Source organism: Branchiostoma lanceolatum, chromosome 13 (assembly GCF_035083965.1).
Source record: "Branchiostoma lanceolatum isolate klBraLanc5 chromosome 13, klBraLanc5.hap2, whole genome shotgun sequence".
Classification (NCBI taxonomy): Eukaryota; Metazoa; Chordata; class Leptocardii; order Amphioxiformes; family Branchiostomatidae; genus Branchiostoma; species Branchiostoma lanceolatum.
Window position 1 is genome coordinate 14,151,020 of NC_089734.1, and position 21,749 is coordinate 14,172,768.

Here is a 21,749-nt window from a genome sequence, read left to right on the forward strand (position 1 = left end):
GAAACTTATTTCTTGTGACCTTTCCAACAGCAACTACACCTGTTGCTACGGTTGCCGAGACAACTGCTTCTCTCCAGCCCACAACCTCACCATACGTACAGACCACCACTACTGCTCCTAGCACCACCACACTGCATGGTACATTTTCATGCTTATCTTTGCCGAGAAGATTATTTCGGTTACGCCAGCTGTGGGGGGGGGGGGGCTGTATGTAAGTCAAGAGCATAATTCAAGAAACATTTGATGGATCTTCATGATTTTTGGAAGGTGTGTAGCGGTTGTGCAAAGGAAGGTCAAGTTTGAAAATCGTTTACCTGGTGTTTTCCAACAGTACTGCAGCGGACTTTGCATGTTTGTGTGTTTGTATGTAGGCAAAAAAAAAGTGACGGAAACGTTGATGGATCTTCCTAAATTTGTGTGTTTGCAATATTTACTAGTGGAACATGTATAACGGTTTCAGAAACTGTCTCTGTTAATGAAAACTCTAACTTTCATGAAAGACAATATTGAAAAGAATGATTGTCCATCACCATGATCATGACTGTTATGCTAATACTGTAAATGCACAAATGTTTGCGGTGGTTTTATGTTCGCGGTTTTCGCAGCGACCATTTCACCGCGACGTAAACCACCGTGAAAATTTTCATCCAATACTGTAGCTGAAGTATGTGACTGTAGCGCTGTCGAGAACTTAAAACCACCGCCAACACTCAATTGTCGCCTTAACATGAAATAAAAACCACACGGACTTAAATGCATTTTACGGTATCAATCTTGTGTATGATTACAGTGAGCCCACCGGCCTGTCTGTGTGAGATCAGTTGTACAGACTACCAGCTCCTCCTGCCTACTGAACTGCCTGAGCATTGCCAGTCCGACCCAGCGTGTGCGCAGTACTACTGTCCTGAGGGATCTGTCAGGGACGACAGGGCGGGGACCAGTCTCTGTCTGGTGTATGAAGAATGTGAGACAAGGACCTGTGAATACCAGGGAGTGTCGTATGAGGTGTGTCTTCCTTTTCTTTGGAGTTTTATGTGGAAAGACAAGTGATGAAACTATGTGACATTGTGTATCTTAAAAGCTTTGCTGAATGATTCTGAGTTTGGTTCATGCAGTAGATTCATTTACTATCACAGTCATCTGATACAGCTTATGGTTGTATAAAGTGGCCAAACATACTTTCACTCAAAAACTATAATTATATTCAAAATTTAAATGATAAACGCTTCTCTCCTGTAGCCTGGGCAGTCGTACTGGAAGGGAGAGTGTGTCCTGTGTAACTGTGAGGAGGAGACGTCACAGGAACAGTGTGTGTACAACCAGTGTAGACTGACTGAGGAGGACTGCAACCAGGTACAGTATGCTCAAATCATTACCCTCAATCCAAAAGGGAGGAGTAATGCAGCCCTTGAATGCTCAAAATGCTGCTGTAGTGTAGCATTGGTGCCAACTGCCATGGTAATTTCAGAATATGGCTGTCCAAGATAACGCTGCCACTCAGTAAAGCCTTGAACAAATGTCATAGTGCTGTATTTGTGCTGGACTGAGGTGCAGTCAGGCATCAATGCTAAAAATGCCATACCAGTCCAGCATCAATGCAGCATCAATCCAGCATTACACACCACTTTCTTCCTGCTGTCTAACCTCATAACCAATTCAAATTTGGTGCCAAATGGCTACATTAGCTGGCTTATGGTTGGCTGCTACAGAATGTACTTCTATTGTATGCTGAAAAAATATGATAGAGCCATGATACAATAATTGTTTTGTCAATTGCTTACATATGGTTCTACTAGACAGTTTTTCTTCCATCTTCCTTTCCTTAAAGAATGATATCCTAACTAAGTCCTGTTCACATGAGGACCATAGATATTCAGGCCACACAATCAGAAGCTAGGCAAAGAGATGTACATGTTGTCAACATAATGTTTTTGGATTACATCATTGAATTACAGAATTTGATACAGATAAAGTGCTTAGCAAATCAATCTTCTAACTAATTGTTCATTTACTGATGTCAGTACTTTAGAGTCTATCAATGCGTTTGTTCCATTGAATGATACCCAATTTTACTTATCTTTACAAACCAAATGAAACCAAATTAAAATTAAAATGCCCCTTTGTTGACACTCATAAATGCTTTACTTGTAGGATCCTAATCAATCTGCTTATTATCTGTTCTTCCAGCGAGGAGAAACTCTTCTCCAGGCAGATAACATCTGTTGCCAGTGTATTTCCATCACCACTACTGTGATGCCCAGCACTGTGTCACCAACTGAGTCTTACTTCACTGTCCTGCCACACACAACAGCAGCGTTCTCCACCGGCAAGCCTGGAACTACAGCCAAACCAGAAGGTTGGTTCATAAATAGATGTCAGCCATCATTGAATCACACCGCTATTGGCCCTCTGAATGATAGGTTCTTGTGGATTCGTGTGGTGTACTGGCAGGGTGTTCGGCCCAGAACCCAGCAGTCACGGGGTCAAATCCCCTTCCGCCACCGATGTTGTGCCCTTGGGGAGCCATGATTTCAATTGAAACTGTTCTGGTTTTCTGGTACATGCAAGTTTCCACTGTACTACATGTATGACTACCATACTGGCCTTTTGTTAAAATTGGTGTTTCATTTCTTAAAAAACGGGTCCCCCCAAGACTGCTACATTTACAAACAGCACAGTCTAGGGGTATCCATACACACGGGAAATGCATAAGAATATGCCAATGCTTTTTTTTGCTCCACTAAGGAAGTTATTGTTTTCATTGCCTGCTTTTATAGTTTGTGAACAGGATAGTTCTAAACATTGACAAAACTCAATGATTTTTTTCTGTGGAGAAACAAGATTTGATTTTTGGAAAAAAGCATCATTTGGATATTGGAATTTTTTGATGCTGAATTTTGATATCTTGTCTTAACACCTTGCAGTCTGTAGCTTGACGTGTCACTGTGAGGCCAACTGTGGACACACCTGCGCACCTGTGGAGGCATGTGATAATGGCTGCAGCTGTAAGGATGGATACACACTGTTGGATGGAGCCTGCATTGCCCAGCCCACTGGATGTGGTAAGTGGTCTTTTCCCTTGCAAAAGTGATGTGTGCTGCTGCCCTAATTCTCATAAATCTTAATGCTGCTATAGTGGTAACATTGGTGCCAACTCCCAGGGTAATTTCAGAGTAATTATGGCTGTCAAAAGTATACCACTACCACTCCCTAAACTGTCTACTCAGAAAAGCCTTGAATAAATGTCATAGTGCTATATTGATGGTGGACTGAGGGGGCATCAATGATGAAAATGCAATACTAATCCAGCATCAATGCAGCAACAATCCAGCCTTACACAATGAGGCCTTTTATATCAAATATGCAAATCAAATAAAGAAACAGTGCCAGAAAATGGAAAGGACAGTAGGCTTAACAGTATTTTGTCCTCTGTATGAGAAGGAAAGGGTTCCTGTAACAGGTGTTTATTTCTTTCAGTTGTCACCACATCAGCACCGTCAGCTAAGACAACAGCAGCCATGCCAACAACTATTGCATGTGAGTACAGTCTAGAATTTTATGTGTTGTCTTTTTTTCCTTTGATAGAAAAGACAGAGTCTGCAAATTATTCAAAAGTAGAAAGGGACCAATGAACGCTTATTAACAGATATATAGACTGTTGTTAACTGGCTGAGTTCTAACTTTATTGAGATCCACAAGTAGCCTCATTCAATCATGTATAGAAGCTATTTTTCCAGTGGTCTATTAAGATATAGATATGACACAAAATGAGATATACAGTCAAGTATATGGTTATACAAAGTCATAAATGTACATACTGTTTAATTAAATGCACTCTAAGTTTACAGGTGACAACATTTGATTCAAGTTGTGTTAAACAGCACCTTACCTTAACAATGATAAGGCAGGATACAATATATGATATGACTTTTCCATACAAAGTTTTTAACTTGTTTTTCCTGTTCCAGTCTGTGAGCGTGCCTGCCACTGCCAGGCTGGGTGTAACAAGGGCTGTGTGCCGTCAGCTGTCTGCTCAGAAGTCTGCGAGTGTAAGCCAGGCTATGGCAGGGAGGATGGTGTCTGTATACAGTACCCAACCGACTGTCCTGGTATGTGTCATGATATCTTTATTGTCAAATCTGAATTGTATCATTGGTAAAATACCAGTAATTGCACAATGCAAGTTGCATCAGGAATTTTCTATGTTTGAGCCATTGCACTGTGAGTGTTTTTCATGTAGCAGAATGTACCTGGGTATATTCTAGCCAAGGGGTATGGTCAGGACAGCTTCACCCCATATTTTAGTGCTGATTAGCAAATAATTACTCTCCATATCAGCATGACACACCAAACATGAATGCCTATTTTGTTGAATAACATGTCTCACTGCCTAGTATCTTCAACAGTTGTTTTGCACTACCAAATGAAGGATATCATGTTTGTTTTGTAGTTTTCTGATGTTGTGCTACATTATAAAATCAATGTGAAACCCTGAAGAGGAATCAAAGATGTTTACGTTGAAGTTGTTTGCATTTATTCTGTCTTCTTGATTACTGCAGAACCCACAACAACAACCAAGAAGCCAACGTCTGAGACAGAAGCACCCTCGGCAACCACCAAACAACCCACAGAGACAGCAGAACCCATAGCAACAACCAAGAAGCCAACTGCTGAGACAGAAGCACCCTTGGCAACCACCAAACAACCTATGGAGACAGCAGAACCCATGACAACAACCAAGAAGCCAACTGTTGAGACAGAAGCACCCTCGGCAACCACCAAACAACCCATGGAGACAGCAGAACCCATAGCAACAACCAAGAAACCAACTGCAGAGACTGAAGCACCCTCGGCAACCACCAAACAACCAATGGAGACTGCAGAACCCATGACAACAACCAAGAAGCCAACTGCTGAGACAGAGGCACCCTTGGCAACCACCAAACAACCAATGGAGACTGCAGAACCCATAGCAACAACTAAGAAACCAACTGCTGTGACAGAAGCACCCTTGGCAACCACAAAACAGCCCATGGAGACTGCAGAACCCATAGCAACAACCAAGAAGCCAGCTGCTGAGACAGATGCACCCTCGGCAACCACCAAACAACCAATGGAGACAGCAGAACCCATAGCAACCACCAAGAAGCCAACTTCTGAGACAGAACCAGCATTCACAGGTTGATAATCCATTATTGTCTGCTAGCTTGCTCCTGGTTAAACAAAATGTTATAGCCACTTACTGGAAAAATAGAATTTTCATTGTCGTGAAATCGTCAAAAATGAGTTAAATAGGAAATAAATGTCTTAAAATATTCTGTCACAGATATGCAAGGTAACAGTTACTCATTCAAGCAACTGGATAGATTTTGAAATTTTAGATTTTACAACATCTATGCAGTTACTACATGTAACTGTCATGAGTGGCTGTTACCTTGTGTATCTTATAACCAGGATGTCTAACCTTCATCAACGCATCCTATCACAGAGGCAGCTGAACTATTTTTTCACTCTTGAATTGAACTTGTGGGTTTGTTATCCATAGAACCAAGTTTGTGTGACCTGATATCAATTTCTGATCATGCCAGGTGCCCCAGAAACAACCACAAAGGCCACTGTGGGTCATGCGACCACCAAGAAACCAGAAGAGGCCAGTACTGAGCCAGCTGCTCCTGAAACAACCACTGCCATCCCAGAGGAGGAGACAACCCATCCCTACCACCAACGCACCACAGGCAAGTATCTCAAACAATATGCTGCTATCAGACACCTGCACACAGTTTTATATCCAATGAACAACACTCTTATACTTGTTTTATAATATATCTCAGGCACATTTACCTTTAGCACACTGAAGTAGCCGTTTGACACCCAATTCCCTATTGGTTACAGAGTTAGGCAGCAGGGAGAAGGTTAAGATAACAATAATCATTACTGTATAAGATTGTTTTAGATTAAATTGGACTTATTCATATTTCAAAACAGTCTGTAATATAATGTAACCATACAATATTTCTAAATTTACTGATAGTTGTTTTAACGTTGTAATGATTGTATTCTAGTGCAAATTAGCAAATGATGTATTTCAGACTTCTTCAATAATGTATATGTCTGCCATTTTCTAATAACAGCCATTATTGCACTACAGGCAAGCCTCTTGGCCTCACAACAGCCACACCCGAGGCTGAAACTGAAACAGAAGCCACAACCGCAAGCCTGTTTGAGACTATCGCATCCACCCTGATGTCATTCACAACAGCGTCGCCGGAGGAAGAACCAACCACAGCGGAGTGGCGGAAGGTTACGACAGGACTGCCGAGCGAAGTGACAACAGAGGCAGAGGGTGTGCACACAACGGGTGAGCCAAGTGCTGAAACCACTGCCAAGCCTTACGGAACAACTACTGCAAGCGGAGAGTTCACAACCAAGATGGCTATGGAGAAGACAACAGGTACAGAGTCTTGTAGTTCAAAGCTGAAGCAACTATATCATGTACATGTATAACAGTTGTGATAATCAGGTGGTCAGTAAATTGGGAAATATTTATGGTGGTTTTTACTTTGTGATTTCTAGTCTTAGTGTGTACCACAAACATTATATGTTCTGTATCACTTAATGGTTGTTTGAAGTGAACTTTAATTTCACCACCCATTCCATTATTTTACAAATATTTACTGTATACGTATTTTCATTATTCTTGTATATATTATAGTATGTGCATGTACACGTAGTTGCCCATACATTGTGACTATTGCTGTCATTTTCTAGTTTCTAGTCTCAAGTTGATTGAGTAATTGATTGATTGATTGGTAGTTTCCAGATAGTATACAAAGTTTATCATTGCTGCCTAATAGGTTCTGCAGAAGCCACCACCAAGAAGACCTGGGAAGAAACGACTGGCAAACCGAGCTCTGAAACTACTATTGGACCTGCAGAATTCACTACCAGCCCTGAGAAACCCTCAGAACTGACCACCAAGGCAGAGGCAGAGACAACAGCAAGGGCTGAAACAACAGAAATCCCCATAGGTACATGTAATTAGCTAATTTTTGATGACACCTCAGGCACAGCGCCTGATTTATTTCTGGTGTTCATTGTACAAAATACGCAGTTAGGTATTACTAAACAGAGTGCAGAGGACTCTTGAAAGGATACAACATATATCTTTCCCTATCAATGAAGTATGATGTTTCAGTTGGTACCCTGCTTTTGAAAATGGCTATGTCAGGATGTGTTCTGTTCTAACACCATGTTGTAATGTTATATTCCAGTGTGTGCTACATCCTGTCACTGTGAGAAGTCCTGTGACTCCGACTGTGAGGCAGAGCTGTGTGGATCTCAGTGCTACTGTCAGGATGGCTATCTCAGGATGGGAGGCATCTGTGTACAGCTGCCTCAAGACTGTGAAGGTTGGTTTGAGTAAATTGAATTGAATTGAATTTCTTTATTTTGTGTAAAATTTGTCAGTTAATTAGATCAACCAGTAAGCATTCTCTGGCCTATTTGAAAACTGCATCATAAGTTGTAGCGACATTGAAAGGAATCCTTTCTTCACCATTTTGTTCAACCCGTAATACTCAGATTGGTTGAAATCAAATAATTTGTGTGTATATATGTCGTGTAATTTTTTACAATGCCTCTGGGGTGCAGGCCTTTCTTATCACCACATTTGCATGTTTGTGACACTTCATGATCCATATTCGTTCAGACCCTTGTAGTGCCTAGTGGTATACGTAGGGCAGCAAATCTCCTTGCTCTTTCTGTAGCAGGATTGCTACAGTGAGGGGTTGCTAGCACTTCCTGTTTAACATGCTTGAGACACCTCCTCAAACCCGGGACCCTCGTGTTACGTCCCTTCTGAATATGGGTGCAGCCCCAACCTAGATGCCTGTCCTAGGATTAAACCGGGGTCGCTCCAAGTTACCAACTAATTGGAACCAGGAGCTCAACTATAAGGCTGCTATCAGTTGATCCACAGGGACATCCCTTCATAATCCATATACCTTTCTATGATTCTTCACACCAGTCACTCCCGAGACCACAGCCCTCCCAGTGACCACCCTGAGCCCTGAGACCTTCACCACCCCCGGTGTGTGTGCCGCGTCCTGCCACTGTGTGCAGACGTGTGGGGAGGGGTGCCAGGCCGAGAGGTGTGAGGCAGGCTGTAACTGTGCCGCCGGCTTCACCAGGGAGTTTGGCATGTGTGTCCAGAAACCAGCCGATGACTGCACTGGTGAGTCTGAATCTGTCAGTCTTTAACAACAAGTAAACTGCCATATGCTGTGACATGGCAAATTTCCCCTTGCAAAATTGGTGTGCACTTGATTAGTGCTGCATTGATGCTTTACTTGTATGGTATTTCTATCATTGGTGCCACCTTGCAGCATTATGACATTTTTTCAAGGCTTTGCTGAGTTGACAGTTTAGGGAATGATAGCGGTATCTTGGACAGCTGTAATTACTTTGAAATTACCATGGCAGTCGGCATCAATGCTACACAAAGCAGCATCAAAATTATTAGGTCAGCATTACACATCACTGTTGCAAGGGTTGTGCTGTGTGATTTAGACTGTAACTGTGCCATTGGCTTTGTCAAGGAGTATGGCATGTGTGTGTCCAGAAAGCAGCTGTATTCATTTGATATTCAAAACGAGATGATGACTGCATTGGTAGGTTGTGGTACTCTGTATCTATAGTAGGTCAATGGGTACAAGGCACATACAATGTACGTCACAGGCAGTGGCTGGTAACCAGTATATCAGCTAAAAGTTTACATCCTTCCCACCTTTTTGGGCTGTGGGGTGGTGCCCATCTGCATTTCTATTGCTCTTGGGCACACAGTTGTGCAAGCACTGCAGCAGAGGGTCTAGTCCACTGGTACAAGTATACAAGTCATGTACCATGTATATTGCATAAATGTTATCTGTCACAGTTAAGTTCATAGAATTACATGTATTTGATGAAGAGGCTTAGAACTAAGTTGTCTTGTCTGTTTGGCCATGAACTGTAAAATAGTACTTTCCATGCTCTACAAGATTGAGAGAGAAATCTATAGTGAACCTTAATTTCTTTTCTTTCTAGCATCTACCACATTGGCACCAAAGAAGATGACCACCTCACCTGAGATCAGTACAGAAAAGCCATCCCTGTACACCACATATGAGCCTTCAGTTTACACCACTGGGCCTGTGTTTGATCAGACTACAATGGCCACCACCACTGCAGAGACATACACAACACTACCAGGTATGTCCAGGCTTTATGTTTTTCTATTGTTTTGGCCGTTGATGCTTTGTACAATGTATTATCAAAACATACGGTGGTCTACGTATAGCGTAATAATTCAGAGGTTTTGATAAATAGCTGGCTATCACATGAACTCCAAGTTTTGGTTCAGTCACTGACAAAACATATGCTGATTGAAACATCTGACTGTTTACAGATCAATCCAGTTGCTTGAGTAACTTATCTTGTGGATCATACTACCTGAAATCCAAGTAATAAACAGCCTTACCATTTCCACATGCCATTTCTAGTTGATTTTTCACTTGTATTTAAGAGTAATTCTTATGTGAGACAGGGAGGGAGGGAGGCATGCTTTGTTGCCTAAAGATTTACAATCAAATACTGGGGTAGGGTGGAAAAAGGAAGCCAGTTACTGTCACAAGACGGAAACTTCTTGCAAATGTAAATTCTTTTCAACTTAGGCCATGCTGATTTGATTATATGGATGACAATCGCGAGGGCATCAATTTTTGTCCATTTCCTAAAATAAAAAAAGTTTTCTAACATACTGTAGACCGTGCAAAGCAGCTACTTATCATTTGGTATACTAGTACCATGCTCTGTGTGTTTTGTCATTTCTTCCTGACCACGTAGATTTCATAGTGAATTCAAGTTTTTTTTTTAAACGTTTCTTTTATTCGCACACTCGCATCAGTTTTGGGGTTCCCAGAGGATGTCATCCATATATTATAATCAAACCAACATGTCCTTACAGACAATAACAGTCAAATGTGTGGTTCTGTACCTACATGTAACATGTTATGGTCTCCTGTCCTAGTGTGTGCTGCTGACTGTACCTGTACCAGGACCTGTGATGGCAGCCTGGACTGCCCCAGCACCTACAGCGCTGACCTCTGTGCTGCCTGCTCCTGTGCTGAAGGTCGCAGGAACAGCACCTACTGTATCCTCCAGGAGAACTGTGACTGTGTGTACGGAGGCATGGACTACAATGTTCCTCTGGTAAGGATGTCCAATTGTGATAACCGCTCAATAAAAAGTTGACGTGATCTGCTAAACAAGGCTGTCATCTTATATACCAGAATTTATCTCAATGGACTTGAATAGCAAATTTAAGTACATATTGATATGTAACAGCCCATGCATTGTCTATATAGGAAAATATATCAAAGAATGTCTAGATGTTAGAAATTCTTCCAATGATCGTAAAAGCTCATGATCACATACTATACACTCTTGTTTCAGGTAGATTAGCCTTATAGAACTGTAGTTATAGATGCCATACTTTGTACCTTTTACAATTGTTGTGCAATAAAATTGATACATGTTCGTGCTATAATGATTATTACAGTTAAGGTTTTTAGTATACACTATTTCTGTCTTTTTTAGAAAAACTTTTGAGTGTAAAATGCTTTAACCCAATTCTGTTTCTATTTGTTAATTGATCTGTTAAGTAGTAGACATGGAGGTAAATTTGGCGTCTTACTAGCTAAGACTAAATATTCCATTAGGTCAATAATCGACATTTAAAAAAATTGAAACCAACTAAATCGACATAATCAATAATTTGCGAATTGAAAGCAAACGTATCTGGCTTAACTGCTATTATAGGTCTTTTCTAAATTCAAGTATCCTTGTATGATCTTTTCATGTTTTTCTTTTATGTTTTTCACAGCCTAACAATGTGTGGACCGAGGGTAGCTGCACTGTGTGCCGATGTCTGAATGGAACAAAGGACTGTCACGTCAGCTGCAATATTGACAGCTGTCAGGAGGTACAGTCAACAGTCAATCACTGAACATTTCAATACTCCCATTACAATGCACTTCTATTCTAATACCTATCATATAAAGGTCTGTAACGTTTGCAGAACAGCTTGCAAATCAGTACCATGGACAGATGTCATCAACAAATAACACAAAGAGTACAGTGGATGGAAGCAAGGGCATACTGTTATACTCCGACAACTCTTTTGATGAATTACAATGTACTTCTATTCTAATACCTATCATATAAAGGTCTGTGATGTTGGCAGAACAGCTTGCAAATCAGAACCATGGACAGATGTCATGAACAAATATCTCAAAGAGCACAGTGGAGTGGATGCAAGGGCACACTGTTATATTCCGATAACCCTTTTGATGAATGACTTATAATTAGTATCACTTGATATATTATAGGGTTATATTACTCGAGCTAGCCTATTGATTACTGCCCCTTGTCTAAAGTTGTTGTTCATTGTTTCAGGGCTACATGCTTGTTGACAGTGATGAGGATGAATGCTGTCGCTGTGTTCCAAACAGTAAGTACTGTATGCAATATTTTGTGGCCTCATGTCCTTGATATCTACATGCACATCCAGATTACAATAACTGAAGTTTGACCTATTTTCAGTAACAGCTACTTTCCATGATTGTTTATGGAAAAGATATTGGATTTGTGATAACAGTAACTGTCATATAGATATAGCTATTGTAAACATTTGCCAAATGACAGTTACTCAAACAGCTGGATAAAATTTTGAAACAGTGAAATTTCTGGATGTCTAGCCTTCATCAACGTATAATTAACATCATCAACACTTCTGTTCTGTCTTTTCAGAATGTGAATACAAGGGCAAGTACTATGATGTAAGTATATCTTGTATGATTTCTTCGCTATATCTTTGTCCAACATTTTCTGGTAGGGAGGTACTTAACTAGCAAACATATTCCCATCTTAAGATGTTTTTCCTTTAAAGAAAGTGTTTTTCAGTTTTGATTTGGCTGCTTTCAGATGGTAAATACAGGCATCAGGTGATAATTGTTTTATGCCCGGAAATACAACGTAGGTATAAAGTGTCCAATTTTTCGAGCTGCCAACTGTTAGGAGTGATCCAGACTTTTTCTTGAGATGGCATTCGAGTGACGGGAAGGGAAGAAATGTCCATTCTACTAAGTGCTGTTGATCAAAATTAAAGGGAGATGATTTCAAAATGAACTTGCTTATTTTGAGGTAAAGGTAAAGCAGGTCAAACTCGAGGCATAATGCTTGTTCAGTATACCTCTCATTTTCAGCTAAGAACCCATACTCTTCTTGATAAGTTTGTTGGAGTCTTTTTAGTAATTTTACTTTATCAAGTTGTACCTACAGTATGATGAGACATGTATGCCTGACACCTGATATTTCCCCCAACTGCATATGGATAGTCCTGATTCCGTTATGCTTGATGATATTGTATTACATGTCTTATGTATTGTACCTTACAGTATGAAGAGACCTGGGTGCCTGACACCTGTATGAGTTGTACCTGTACCCAGGACGGTGGGGTTGTCTGTGACAACATGATGCAGCAATGTGACATAGAGTGCGATGTGAGTAACAAGATTACTTGTTCACTAATTTTAGATAGGCCAATAGGAAGAAATCTCGTTGAGTCGCTGACGAAGGGTAGTGGTTGCTACCTGAAACCAATTTCTTGTGTAACTGGTTAGTTAAAGTTAGTTAAAATCCTCCCACACCATTATTGATGTATAGGGCGGTGCCCATCCGTTTCATAGCCCTGGGCCACACTGTTGTGCAATCACTGTAGCAGGGGGCTAGTCCACTGGCAGTGGAGTGTGTTTAACTTCCATACTGTTTCACAAGTATGTACCATTTTTATAAAGTCTTTGGTATGACTCAATGCGCCTCCTGTCCAAAGATGTCCTACCCGGGGCTTGAACCCCAGTCCTTCTGATCCAAGTAATTGGAACCAGATGTGGTGAGAGACAAAGGCGCAGGCCACTATACCACAGGGACACCCCCGCGTAACTGGTTACGTTGTGTATTTCATTATCTTGGATGTCTAACCTTCATCCACACATGTACAATGTAGTACATGTATGAAGAAGTGGTATGAGCAATGTAGAAAAGCCCTTATTCATGAATTCATTGATTGTTATTTTTAGGAGAGCTATGGAACAATGAAATACACTGATGGCCAATGCTGCCCTGTCTGTGGTAAGTATATTATATTTAAAGTGACAGTGTAATTAAGTCCTCTTTTTATAAAAAAAATGTAGACTAAGTGTGTTTCAATGGAACTACAGTGTGTTTTAAATATTTCTATGCGGTATATGTAAAATGTGTCAATGACCCCCACAGCAGTATAATCAAATATCGATATTTGATGTGATATGACATGTAAATACTACGGTGGTTCTAATTTGGATAAAACTTTTATTCATTTTTTCAAATCGACATCATTTTTATTGCAAATCAATCTGATAAATTATCATTTTTGTTACTGTAATTACAAAGTTTTCTCCCATTTGTTGAGTATTAGCTGATTATGTGATGTCTCTTACAGAGCCCCACCCACCACAAGGCAGCTGCAAGCCCACTTACTCCAACACCACCCTGGAGCTGGGCGAGTGTGTCTCCACCACTCCCATCCGTACGTATCTGTATTAAATCAAGTCAACTGGTATAACCACACTTTGATGTAACATGCTTACATTTAGTGTCTGTACAACAATGTGTCCGTATCCCATATTAGTAAATCAGTATGATGTTAAAATGTAGCCCTTCAGCATTATGCAAGTGTCGTTTAAAGCTTAAAATCTAATGAAAAAGATTGCCATACTCAAGTGTACACGACAAAACCTTCTGTCGTATATTCATGACTTATGGAAAAGGAAAAAAAAAACTGCAAACATCTCAACCTAGATGCTGGGTTGATGAGACTTTAAAATGTAGCCAGGACTTTGTTCTGTTTCTTACATTCACACCCACTCACTACCCGGTTTATCGTCTGTAGTTCAACGTCACGCAACGATTAGACGTGCTTGCACATACACGTTGATGCAAAGGTATGATGGCAGCCCGCAACATGCCTCTGTATTTTGATTTGACACTGAGTAGGTTGAGGAGGTGAAGGTCTTCTCTTATGCGATTCTTACTCAACAACATACCAGGGGCCCAAAATCGACCTTGACTTTCGTCTTCCCAACATCTACCAACATGCCAAATATCATGATCATAATCTATCCAGAGCTCGAGGTTCTTGAGATATGCTGACTAAGATCGTCCGGAAACACAAACACACACAGACACACACACACACACACACACACACACACACACACACACAACTATATCTCCATTTTCATGGAGATAATAAAATCAAAACCCGTGGTCATGACTTTTCCTTTTTTCCTGTACTAGGTATGTCCACCTGCTCCGGCCGCTGTAGCTCCACCGCTCGCATCATGCTGGAGCCGCCCTACCTGGACATGGACTGCACCTGCTGCAAGCCTACCCGTCTCCGCCGCGAGGTCGCCCAGCTGTCATGCGCAGACAACACCGTCATCGAGCAGCCCTACTACGTCATCGAAGCCTGCGGATGCGAAGGATGCGATTACGACCCGTTCTCTGCGTCCACCTACACCACCGCTAACAGCTTCATTGGGAAATAAGTTGTTGAGATTACTGATTGGATTTCATGGAATTCGACCTTGCGAGTTGCCGGACTGAGATTTGCGATGTTATAGAATGTAGATGTTACGATGCTAATGTATTAAAGAGTGTGCGTTTTCTTTTTCTTCATTTTCTGATGATTACTTTGAACTTGATTGATAACCCTTAACGGTGAGGTGATTTGGCTGAGCTGTTCTTTCTGACGTAAGCTTGTAGAGGAATAAAATGTGAGAAATAATCAAACATTTCTGTCATGTGTCTTTCCTTGTGTCATACAAACTTTTGTTTGCGTAAAGTAATCATTGTGATGGATAACTAGTTAGTACTGTGAAATTAAACCCAATCACCAATAATTCATAATTTGCCATAATATCATCTTTTAATCTCACAATATATGTCACAAATTTATGCCCTAAATCGCATTTGCCGTTTGTTTTGCCACAGACCAAATATCATACAGATCTATCCATATCTCCGCATCTTGAGTTATCGAGGTACAATCCACATAACAATATTTCAAATCAATTGCAGTACTAAGATATCGGCTACACCCCTGAGACTTTGTCAAGAAACAGACGAGGATGTTCAGGAAGTTGAATGTGCTTTCTTTTAAATTGAATAGTCATCAAAAGCTTTACAAACAGAAAAAAGTACACCAAGATCAATGTATAATTGTCACAGCGGTCAAACTTCAGACTTTGAATCCAGTACAAACATTTCCAAGCCTATCATAATGAGTTCCTTTTGTAATTTTTGACCATCATCTGTATTTTATGAGCAGAAGACCTTCACAAGCATATATGCTTCTTGTCCAATGCTCAATAAATGAATATGAATAAAATAGAATTAAAAATAAGATTAGCCTAACATCTTCATCGTTAGTGCCGCATACCTAAACCACGGACCTGAACTGGACTGGACCTTAGGTTTAGGTTCATGTCCCAAAAAAAACTAGATGTCTGAAAACAAGTCAGGACTTGCCAAAAAAAAACTCGCTAATATTCTCCTTTTTGTTCCAAACCATCTTAAACCTTCCTTAGATCGTGAAATTTGCACCGGAAAAATATGAAAACATTGCTGATTTTGTGTTTATAACTTAACCTTTGTGTTTACTACTGACTGTATATAATCTTGCATGTATAGTTTTCAAATTGCATGTAAAATTTATGCCAATCTGCAATTTTACATGTAACAGGAAAAAAAAATTAGCACACACATGCCCTCTGGATCTGAATCCGGACCTGAACCTGAATACGGGTTTAGGTATGAAGTACTTCTCATCGTTAATATTTATATGCATTCTCCGACAGAAATTATTATAATGACAGTAATGCAGAAATGGATACACTTTCCTATAGGAGTTAGAATGAAAGAATAACCACATGGTTTCTAAGCAATATGGAAAATAACTGAATAATGAACTCAATCCGATGCCATTGAGTGTTATCCTTATTCTTCGAGTGAAAAAAAATATTCAAACATCCACTCTCCCATGCTAAACCATTCAGCATATCGACTGTGACGTCATTACCAAACACAACATGTTAAACAAATGTCAAATGATAATGCCTTTGGTCAATCCCAACTTAATTGCCAGTGAAATTTCATCTATCATTCATTAGTCTTTTCTTAAATATGTTTAATTAGCAATGGGTCGTGACGTCACAGAAAGGACTTCCCCATTATCCAGTATAACGTATAACGACCCAATTTGTACGTGAATGATAGAAAATTTCATTTAACAGGCACGTTGAAAACATCGTTTCCATTTTTTGCCTTGTTCGAAGTCCTTTTTGTAAAACTAAATGTCAAATAATTGTTAGATGTTTCTCCAGAAAGGTCTATTATGCTTTACTATACAAGTTTGTAAAATTGTGTCTACTTAATCAAAGTGACCATAAAATTAAAAGCTCTAAGTCTAACATCAAAAAAAATTTTGTTGCAGATACAGAAAGTATGTTACTATTACGTAATAACGCCAATTGTTACAATATCATAAAAAGGTAAAAGTACTGCCGCTATTAATGATGTTAAGCCCACATCTATGTTGAAAGATAAAGCAATGATTATGACTGTTTCAATATAAATCTGATTGGTCATTTATATCATTCATAATACTTTGCTCTGCTACTAGATTTGAAACTTAAACTTAATACAGAATGAAGAAACACTCTTTCCTTGTTTTTGGTTGCATAATAATTAGCGAGTACAATCAGTACACAGTTTAATTGTTAGATTATTAAATGTAACGTCTGAACTTGTGTAAAGTTAAAATTGTTAACAAAAAGCCACGAGAGGCAAGCTCATAAACTGTTTAGTTTCAGTCATCCTTTCTGAAATTGTAAGCCCTCAAACAACAACTTTGGCTAACACGGAAGCAATAGATTAAACATCTATTAGCTTAACATCCCCCCTAGCACTACATGAATTAAAGTCTATGATTCCTTGCGTAGCTTAAAACTACTATCTTATGCCCTTCTGATACACTACAACATTATGAACTACTCGTCACAACAACTTATGAACTACAACGTCCCAAGGGCACAACGTCGTGGCGCAAGTTTGGACATGTCTCTGGGCACAACCCGGGATTAGATCCCAGGTCCCATTGTTTGACAGCCGCACGCTCTACACTTGCGCCACACGACGCCACTTAACATACATGTATTCTTACCACCGCCATTTTTTACATATTACAGGTCACCGGTAGGTATTCTAAAGCTGCACAATGTAACATTTTGGCGCAAAAATTTGAAATATTCTTGTGAACAAATCCTAATACAAATGACATGGACAACCACTTTTCAGCATATTTCCATCATTAATTCGTCTATTTCTGGCATGTATGATGTTTTTAACTGTACAAAAACAAGCTGCAAAAGTCTGTGACACCACTTCAACCTACACCCTAATGTTTGTAAACACTACAACTTCCTGCACACTGGCAGGACCCCTGGGTAGGCTAATTACTTAGCGACACTTCAGTGGATCTAGATAACAGCTGATGTTATGAAGATCATCTTCTTCAAAAACACTCATATCTTTTTGAATGAGGATAAAATATGTTAGCCAAGTTTGTAGGGAACTGATAAAGTAGATTTTCCCCGTTCAAAACTTGTAGAACTCTGATAAGGACGTTTGGCAGAAACTGTGGTTAACTGTAATCAGGCACCCCACTGGGCAGTTGGGGTGATAAGCCTGTGTGGCCACACTGCCCCAACTGCCAACTGGCTTGGAAGTTCAGTTTTTAAACTGGTTTATATGGTACAATGATTTTGAAACATTCCTTCCTGAATACTGGTATGTCATTCTACAATGTTTATTCAACATACTATGTAAATGAATGGTAGAAAAATTGACTTTCTGTATTGACCAAATCTTACATAGTGCAGCTTCAACACGCCAGGTTTGTACTTTGTACTGAACAGTACAAGCTGCATACCTGGACAGATTTTTTGATCCACTCACACCGGGAAGGGCCCCTACTCTTTTCGTTTAGTGGGTTCTTTTACATACAGGTGTGACTCTCCTCAAACATGGGTCCTCCATTCAACTTCCAATTCGAGGCAAATCCCTAACCGAAGCTAGGTACTCCTTTGCGTCTGAGTGTAGTGAGGACGTTCGTGTTAAGTGCATTTCCCAATGGCACAACGTCAACTGGGCATGTCAGGGGATTCAAACCAAGGACCTCTGGGTTCTGGGCCAAACACCAACCATTACACCACGCGACGCCACTAAGTGCAGGTCACCATGTGCATCTTGCCTCCTAGCTGTACCTTGGCCACATTTATTCAATTGGTAGGATCTTAGAAATCTTAAGAAAATGATAATGCTTCTATGAAAGATCACTACAAAACAGACTCTGTGGGTTAAAGTCTGTACCTTGGTTTACCTAGTTTCATGGAGTGGCTATAGGTACTTCCTCTCAGCACTCTTTGTTTACCTGTTGCTAAATTTATGTTTTGAAAGAATGTCAAAACGCAGTATCATCATCATAGACTGTATAGAAGTAAACCACCAAGACCTGTTTTATATTGACCACTTACTGAATTTTTAAAAATCTTGTTTAAAAATGCCAGAGAGAGAGAAAATGAATTAACATGGCCATGTAGCAGTGCCTTTAGTAAAGGCGAATCCTCGCGAGAATTGCTTCTGTTGGGACTTTTTGTTCTTGCTGTTCCTTTTGATGTTTTATGCTTAAAATTGGGGTTTCACACAAGGAAGGCCGTTAAACAACCAAACGTGAACAGCTTTCATCACTGAAGGGTCTTTATGCTGGCAATCGGTTATGTCCAAGGTGATTCATTTTTTCAAATCTTAATAATCTACATGTTTTTCAAAAGATCTTTCGAATGTCATTCAACAATATCATAGATCAGTCATTTTTGTCGCTCATCAACGCCCTGATAGTCCTGCCTGTGGAAATTAGAATTTAATCATCTGAAGGTGTTTCAACATTTGCGTTGTACAGAGAATTCAGCTGCGAAGCACCAGGACCTGTGCCATACGATGTATTTCTAGCATATAAGTACTCGGTGATGGCCGGAGACTGACCCTGCCCGGACTGATCATGACCACTAGTCATTAAACCAGCTTCTGTGTTTACGTTACATTCAGTGATGGCCGGAGACTGGCCCTGCCCTGTCTGATCATTACCACTGGTCACTGCGGTATAAGTGACTGTGGCTGCGTTGGATTCTACGATGGCCTGAGACTGGCCCTGCCCTATCTGATCATTACCACTGGTCACTACGGTATAAGTGACTGTGTCTGTGTTTTTGGATTCTACGATGGCCTGAGACTGGCCCTGCCCTGTCTGATCATGACCAATGGTCACTACATGAACAGCAGCTGGACGCCTGGTCCTTCTCTTGTGCAATATTTTGAGAGCATGACCACTGGTCACTACATGAACAGTAGGTGGACGCCTGGTCCTTCTTTTGTACCATATTTTGAGAGCAATGGTGACAATAGTGACAATGGTCGCTGCTAATGGACCACAGACAGAGCCAATGAGAACAAGTAGGGGGAGACTGGGAGCAGATTCATGGGAAATGCTGCTTTCTGGTTTGCCTGAAATCATTGCAAGGGGTGAGGTTTGAGTTGCACTTGTTTTCCCTGCAGGATGTGCTATTGAGCCCACGTTGCGTTTGAAGTACCAGCGATAGCGAGAGGTGACGCGATCATTGTGACAGATGTTTGAGGTCACTAACATACCAACAGGCAGCGTTGATATGGTTGGTTCTTCACATATCAATTCTTTAGGATTGACATCTGCAAGCTTCTTTCCCTGAAATTTGGTAGGTTGGGCACATATTATCAGGTCTTTAAATGTAGGAAATTTAGTCATATTTTGCATGAAGGGAGCCATTTTACAGTCACACTGCCAGGGGTTCCAGTTAAGGTTTATGGTAAGATTAGAAGGCAACAAACCAAAAGCTGAAGGGAAAATGGCGGACATCTTGTTGTACCGAAGGCTCAAATCTTGGAGTTGGGGAAGGTTTGCCAATGCTCCAGAATCGATCTTAGTTATCAGATTGCCGGTCAGGTCCAACTTTTGTAGCCGGGGCAGATTTGCAAATGTACCAGACTGAATCATTGTTATCTTGTTGTCCATCAGGGACAGGTCTTGAAGCTGGGCTAGATTTGCAAATACACCAGGAGGAATTTTTGTAATCTGGATGGAATACAGGGAAAGCTTTTTCAATTGTGGTAGATTAAGCTTTTTCAATTGTGGTAGATTTGAAAATAAATCAGGCTGAATCATTGCTATCGGGTTGATGCACAGGAACAACACATGTAGCCCGGGTATATTTGCAAATGCACTAGACTGAATCTTCGTTATCTGATTGGAGTGCAGGAATACCTGTTTGAGCTGTGGTAGATTTGGAAATGCACCAGGCTGGATCATTGTTATCTTGTTGGAGTCCAGGTTCAAACTTCGGAGATTGGGTAGATTTGCGAATGCACCAGGCTGAATCATTGTTATCTTGTTGGAGCCCAGGTTCAAACTTCGGAGTTTAGGTAGATCTGTGAATGCATCAGGCTGAGTCATTGTTATTTTGTTGGAGCCCAGGTTTAAACTTCGGAGTTTGGGTAGATTTGCGAATGTACCAGGCTGAATCATTGTTATCTTGTTGGAGCCCAGGGACAACTGGTTTAGCCGCGGTAGATTTTCAAATACACCAGGCTGCATCATTTTTATCTGGTTAGCTGAGAGGATAATCAAATTAACTCGGGGTAGATTTACAAATGCACCAGGCTGAATCTTTGTTATCTGGTTGCGGGACAGGTACAAGTAAGATAGCCTGAGTAGATTTGCAAATGCACCGGTCTGAATCTTTCTTATCTGGTTGTAGTGCAGGCACAAGATTTCGAGACGGGGTAGATTTGCAAATGAACCAGACTGAATCTTTGTTATCCTGTTGGAGTGCAGGTTCAAGAACCGGAGACTGGGTATATTTGCAAGTGTGCCAGGCTGTATCATTGTTATCAGGTTACAGGACAGGGACAACCTTACGAGCATGGGTAGATTTGAAAATGCACCTGAAGGAATGTTACTTATTTCGTTGTTGTCTAAGCGCAATTCGTGGAGCCTGGGTAGATTGAAAAAAGGATCAACAATGTTAATGCCATTTTTTGTCAAGTTCAACTTGACCAAATTCCAATACTGCAACAGCTCGGACCGATTTACAGTTCTAATATTATTATCTCCCAATTGTAAATCAAAGATTGATGTTTGGAGGTTTTGAGGGATGCTGGTAAGGCCGAGTTTGAAGCATTTGCAGGATGATGGTGATGCACAGCTACAGTCAGCTTCTAGCATGCTGAGTTCCTTCAGGATAATGAGAAGAAAAATCAGCATGTGTCGCAGCTTTCTTCCCATGGTGTCTTGCTACCTAAGCAGAACAGGAGGCACCTTTTTAAAGACACGTCAACTTTATGTCTTGGATCTCGAATACTTATGACAACAAAGTCTTAGGGAAAATCTGTACCTTGGTACACTTTTAAGGAGCTAACATTATTAGAAGGTCTTGTTTGATATACACAGGAGACAAAATGTAGTC

At 40.5% G+C, this 21,749-nt stretch overlaps 3 protein-coding genes and 1 long non-coding RNA gene across 4 annotated transcripts; 3 read left to right on the forward strand and 1 right to left on the reverse strand.

The window, feature by feature from the left end:
* Window positions 1-45: 45 nt before the first annotated feature.
* LOC136447064 (uncharacterized) lies at window positions 46-1,354 on the forward strand. Its single transcript, XR_010757690.1, has 3 exons — window positions 46-138; window positions 791-1,005; window positions 1,240-1,354. It is a non-coding gene; the product is annotated as an uncharacterized lncRNA (long non-coding RNA).
* Window positions 1,355-2,221: 867 nt separating this feature from the next.
* Window positions 2,222-7,042, forward strand: LOC136447678 (proteoglycan 4-like). The gene is made up of 8 exons (XM_066446720.1): window positions 2,222-2,356; window positions 2,925-3,062; window positions 3,478-3,537; window positions 3,969-4,109; window positions 4,641-5,180; window positions 5,589-5,735; window positions 6,149-6,451; window positions 6,855-7,042. Exons 1-8 carry the CDS (start codon window positions 2,254-2,256, stop codon window positions 7,040-7,042), a joined length of 1,620 nt encoding a protein of 539 aa, XP_066302817.1. The 5' UTR covers window positions 2,222-2,253.
* Window positions 7,043-7,253: 211 nt separating this feature from the next.
* Window positions 7,254-14,925, forward strand: LOC136447053 (von Willebrand factor C and EGF domain-containing protein-like). Its single transcript, XM_066445733.1, has 11 exons — window positions 7,254-7,409; window positions 8,027-8,233; window positions 9,082-9,246; window positions 10,064-10,245; window positions 10,919-11,017; window positions 11,491-11,545; window positions 11,845-11,873; window positions 12,492-12,596; window positions 13,173-13,224; window positions 13,574-13,660; window positions 14,431-14,925. Exons 1-11 carry the CDS (start codon window positions 7,370-7,372, stop codon window positions 14,679-14,681), a joined length of 1,272 nt encoding a protein of 423 aa, XP_066301830.1. The 5' UTR covers window positions 7,254-7,369; the 3' UTR covers window positions 14,682-14,925.
* Window positions 14,926-19,057: 4,132 nt separating this feature from the next.
* LOC136447680 (leucine-rich repeat-containing protein 70-like) lies at window positions 19,058-21,568 on the reverse strand. Its single transcript, XM_066446722.1, has 4 exons — window positions 21,316-21,568; window positions 20,549-20,712; window positions 20,116-20,359; window positions 19,058-19,098 (listed from the first exon to the last, which is right to left on the reverse strand). The coding sequence occupies exons 1-4, from the start codon at window positions 21,566-21,568 to the stop codon at window positions 19,058-19,060; spliced, it is 702 nt and encodes a 233-aa protein (XP_066302819.1).
* Between the last annotated feature and the right edge of the window lie 181 nt (window positions 21,569-21,749).

What these genes read in the sequence shown, in the direction of transcription:
- LOC136447678 (XM_066446720.1), top strand. Translation starts at nt 2,254, where the DNA reads ATGCCCAGCACTGTGTCACCAACTGAGTCTTACTTCACTGTCCTGCCA. An exon ending in GTACCCAACCGACTGTCCTG is followed by an intron (nt 4,110 to 4,640) that starts GTATGTGTCATG and finishes CAGAGACAGCAG; the next exon opens with AACCCATAGCAACAACCAAG. An exon ending in GGCTATGGAGAAGACAACAG is followed by an intron (nt 6,452 to 6,854) that starts GTACAGAGTCTT and finishes GCTGCCTAATAG; the next exon opens with GTTCTGCAGAAGCCACCACC.
- LOC136447680 (XM_066446722.1), bottom strand. Translation starts at nt 21,568, where the DNA reads ATGGGAAGAAAGCTGCGACACATGCTGATTTTTCTTCTCATTATCCTG. An exon ending in GTTGAACTTGACAAAAAATG is followed by an intron (nt 20,713 to 21,315) that starts GCATTAACATTG and finishes ATGCATTCACAG; the next exon opens with ATCTACCTAAACTCCGAAGT. An exon ending in ATCTACCACAGCTCAAACAG is followed by an intron (nt 20,360 to 20,548) that starts GTATTCCTGCAC and finishes TATTCCATCCAG; the next exon opens with ATTACAAAAATTCCTCCTGG.
- LOC136447053 (XM_066445733.1), top strand. Translation starts at nt 7,370, where the DNA reads ATGGGAGGCATCTGTGTACAGCTGCCTCAAGACTGTGAAG. An exon ending in TGGACTACAATGTTCCTCTG is followed by an intron (nt 10,246 to 10,918) that starts GTAAGGATGTCC and finishes TGTTTTTCACAG; the next exon opens with CCTAACAATGTGTGGACCGA. An exon ending in ATATTGACAGCTGTCAGGAG is followed by an intron (nt 11,018 to 11,490) that starts GTACAGTCAACA and finishes TCATTGTTTCAG; the next exon opens with GGCTACATGCTTGTTGACAG.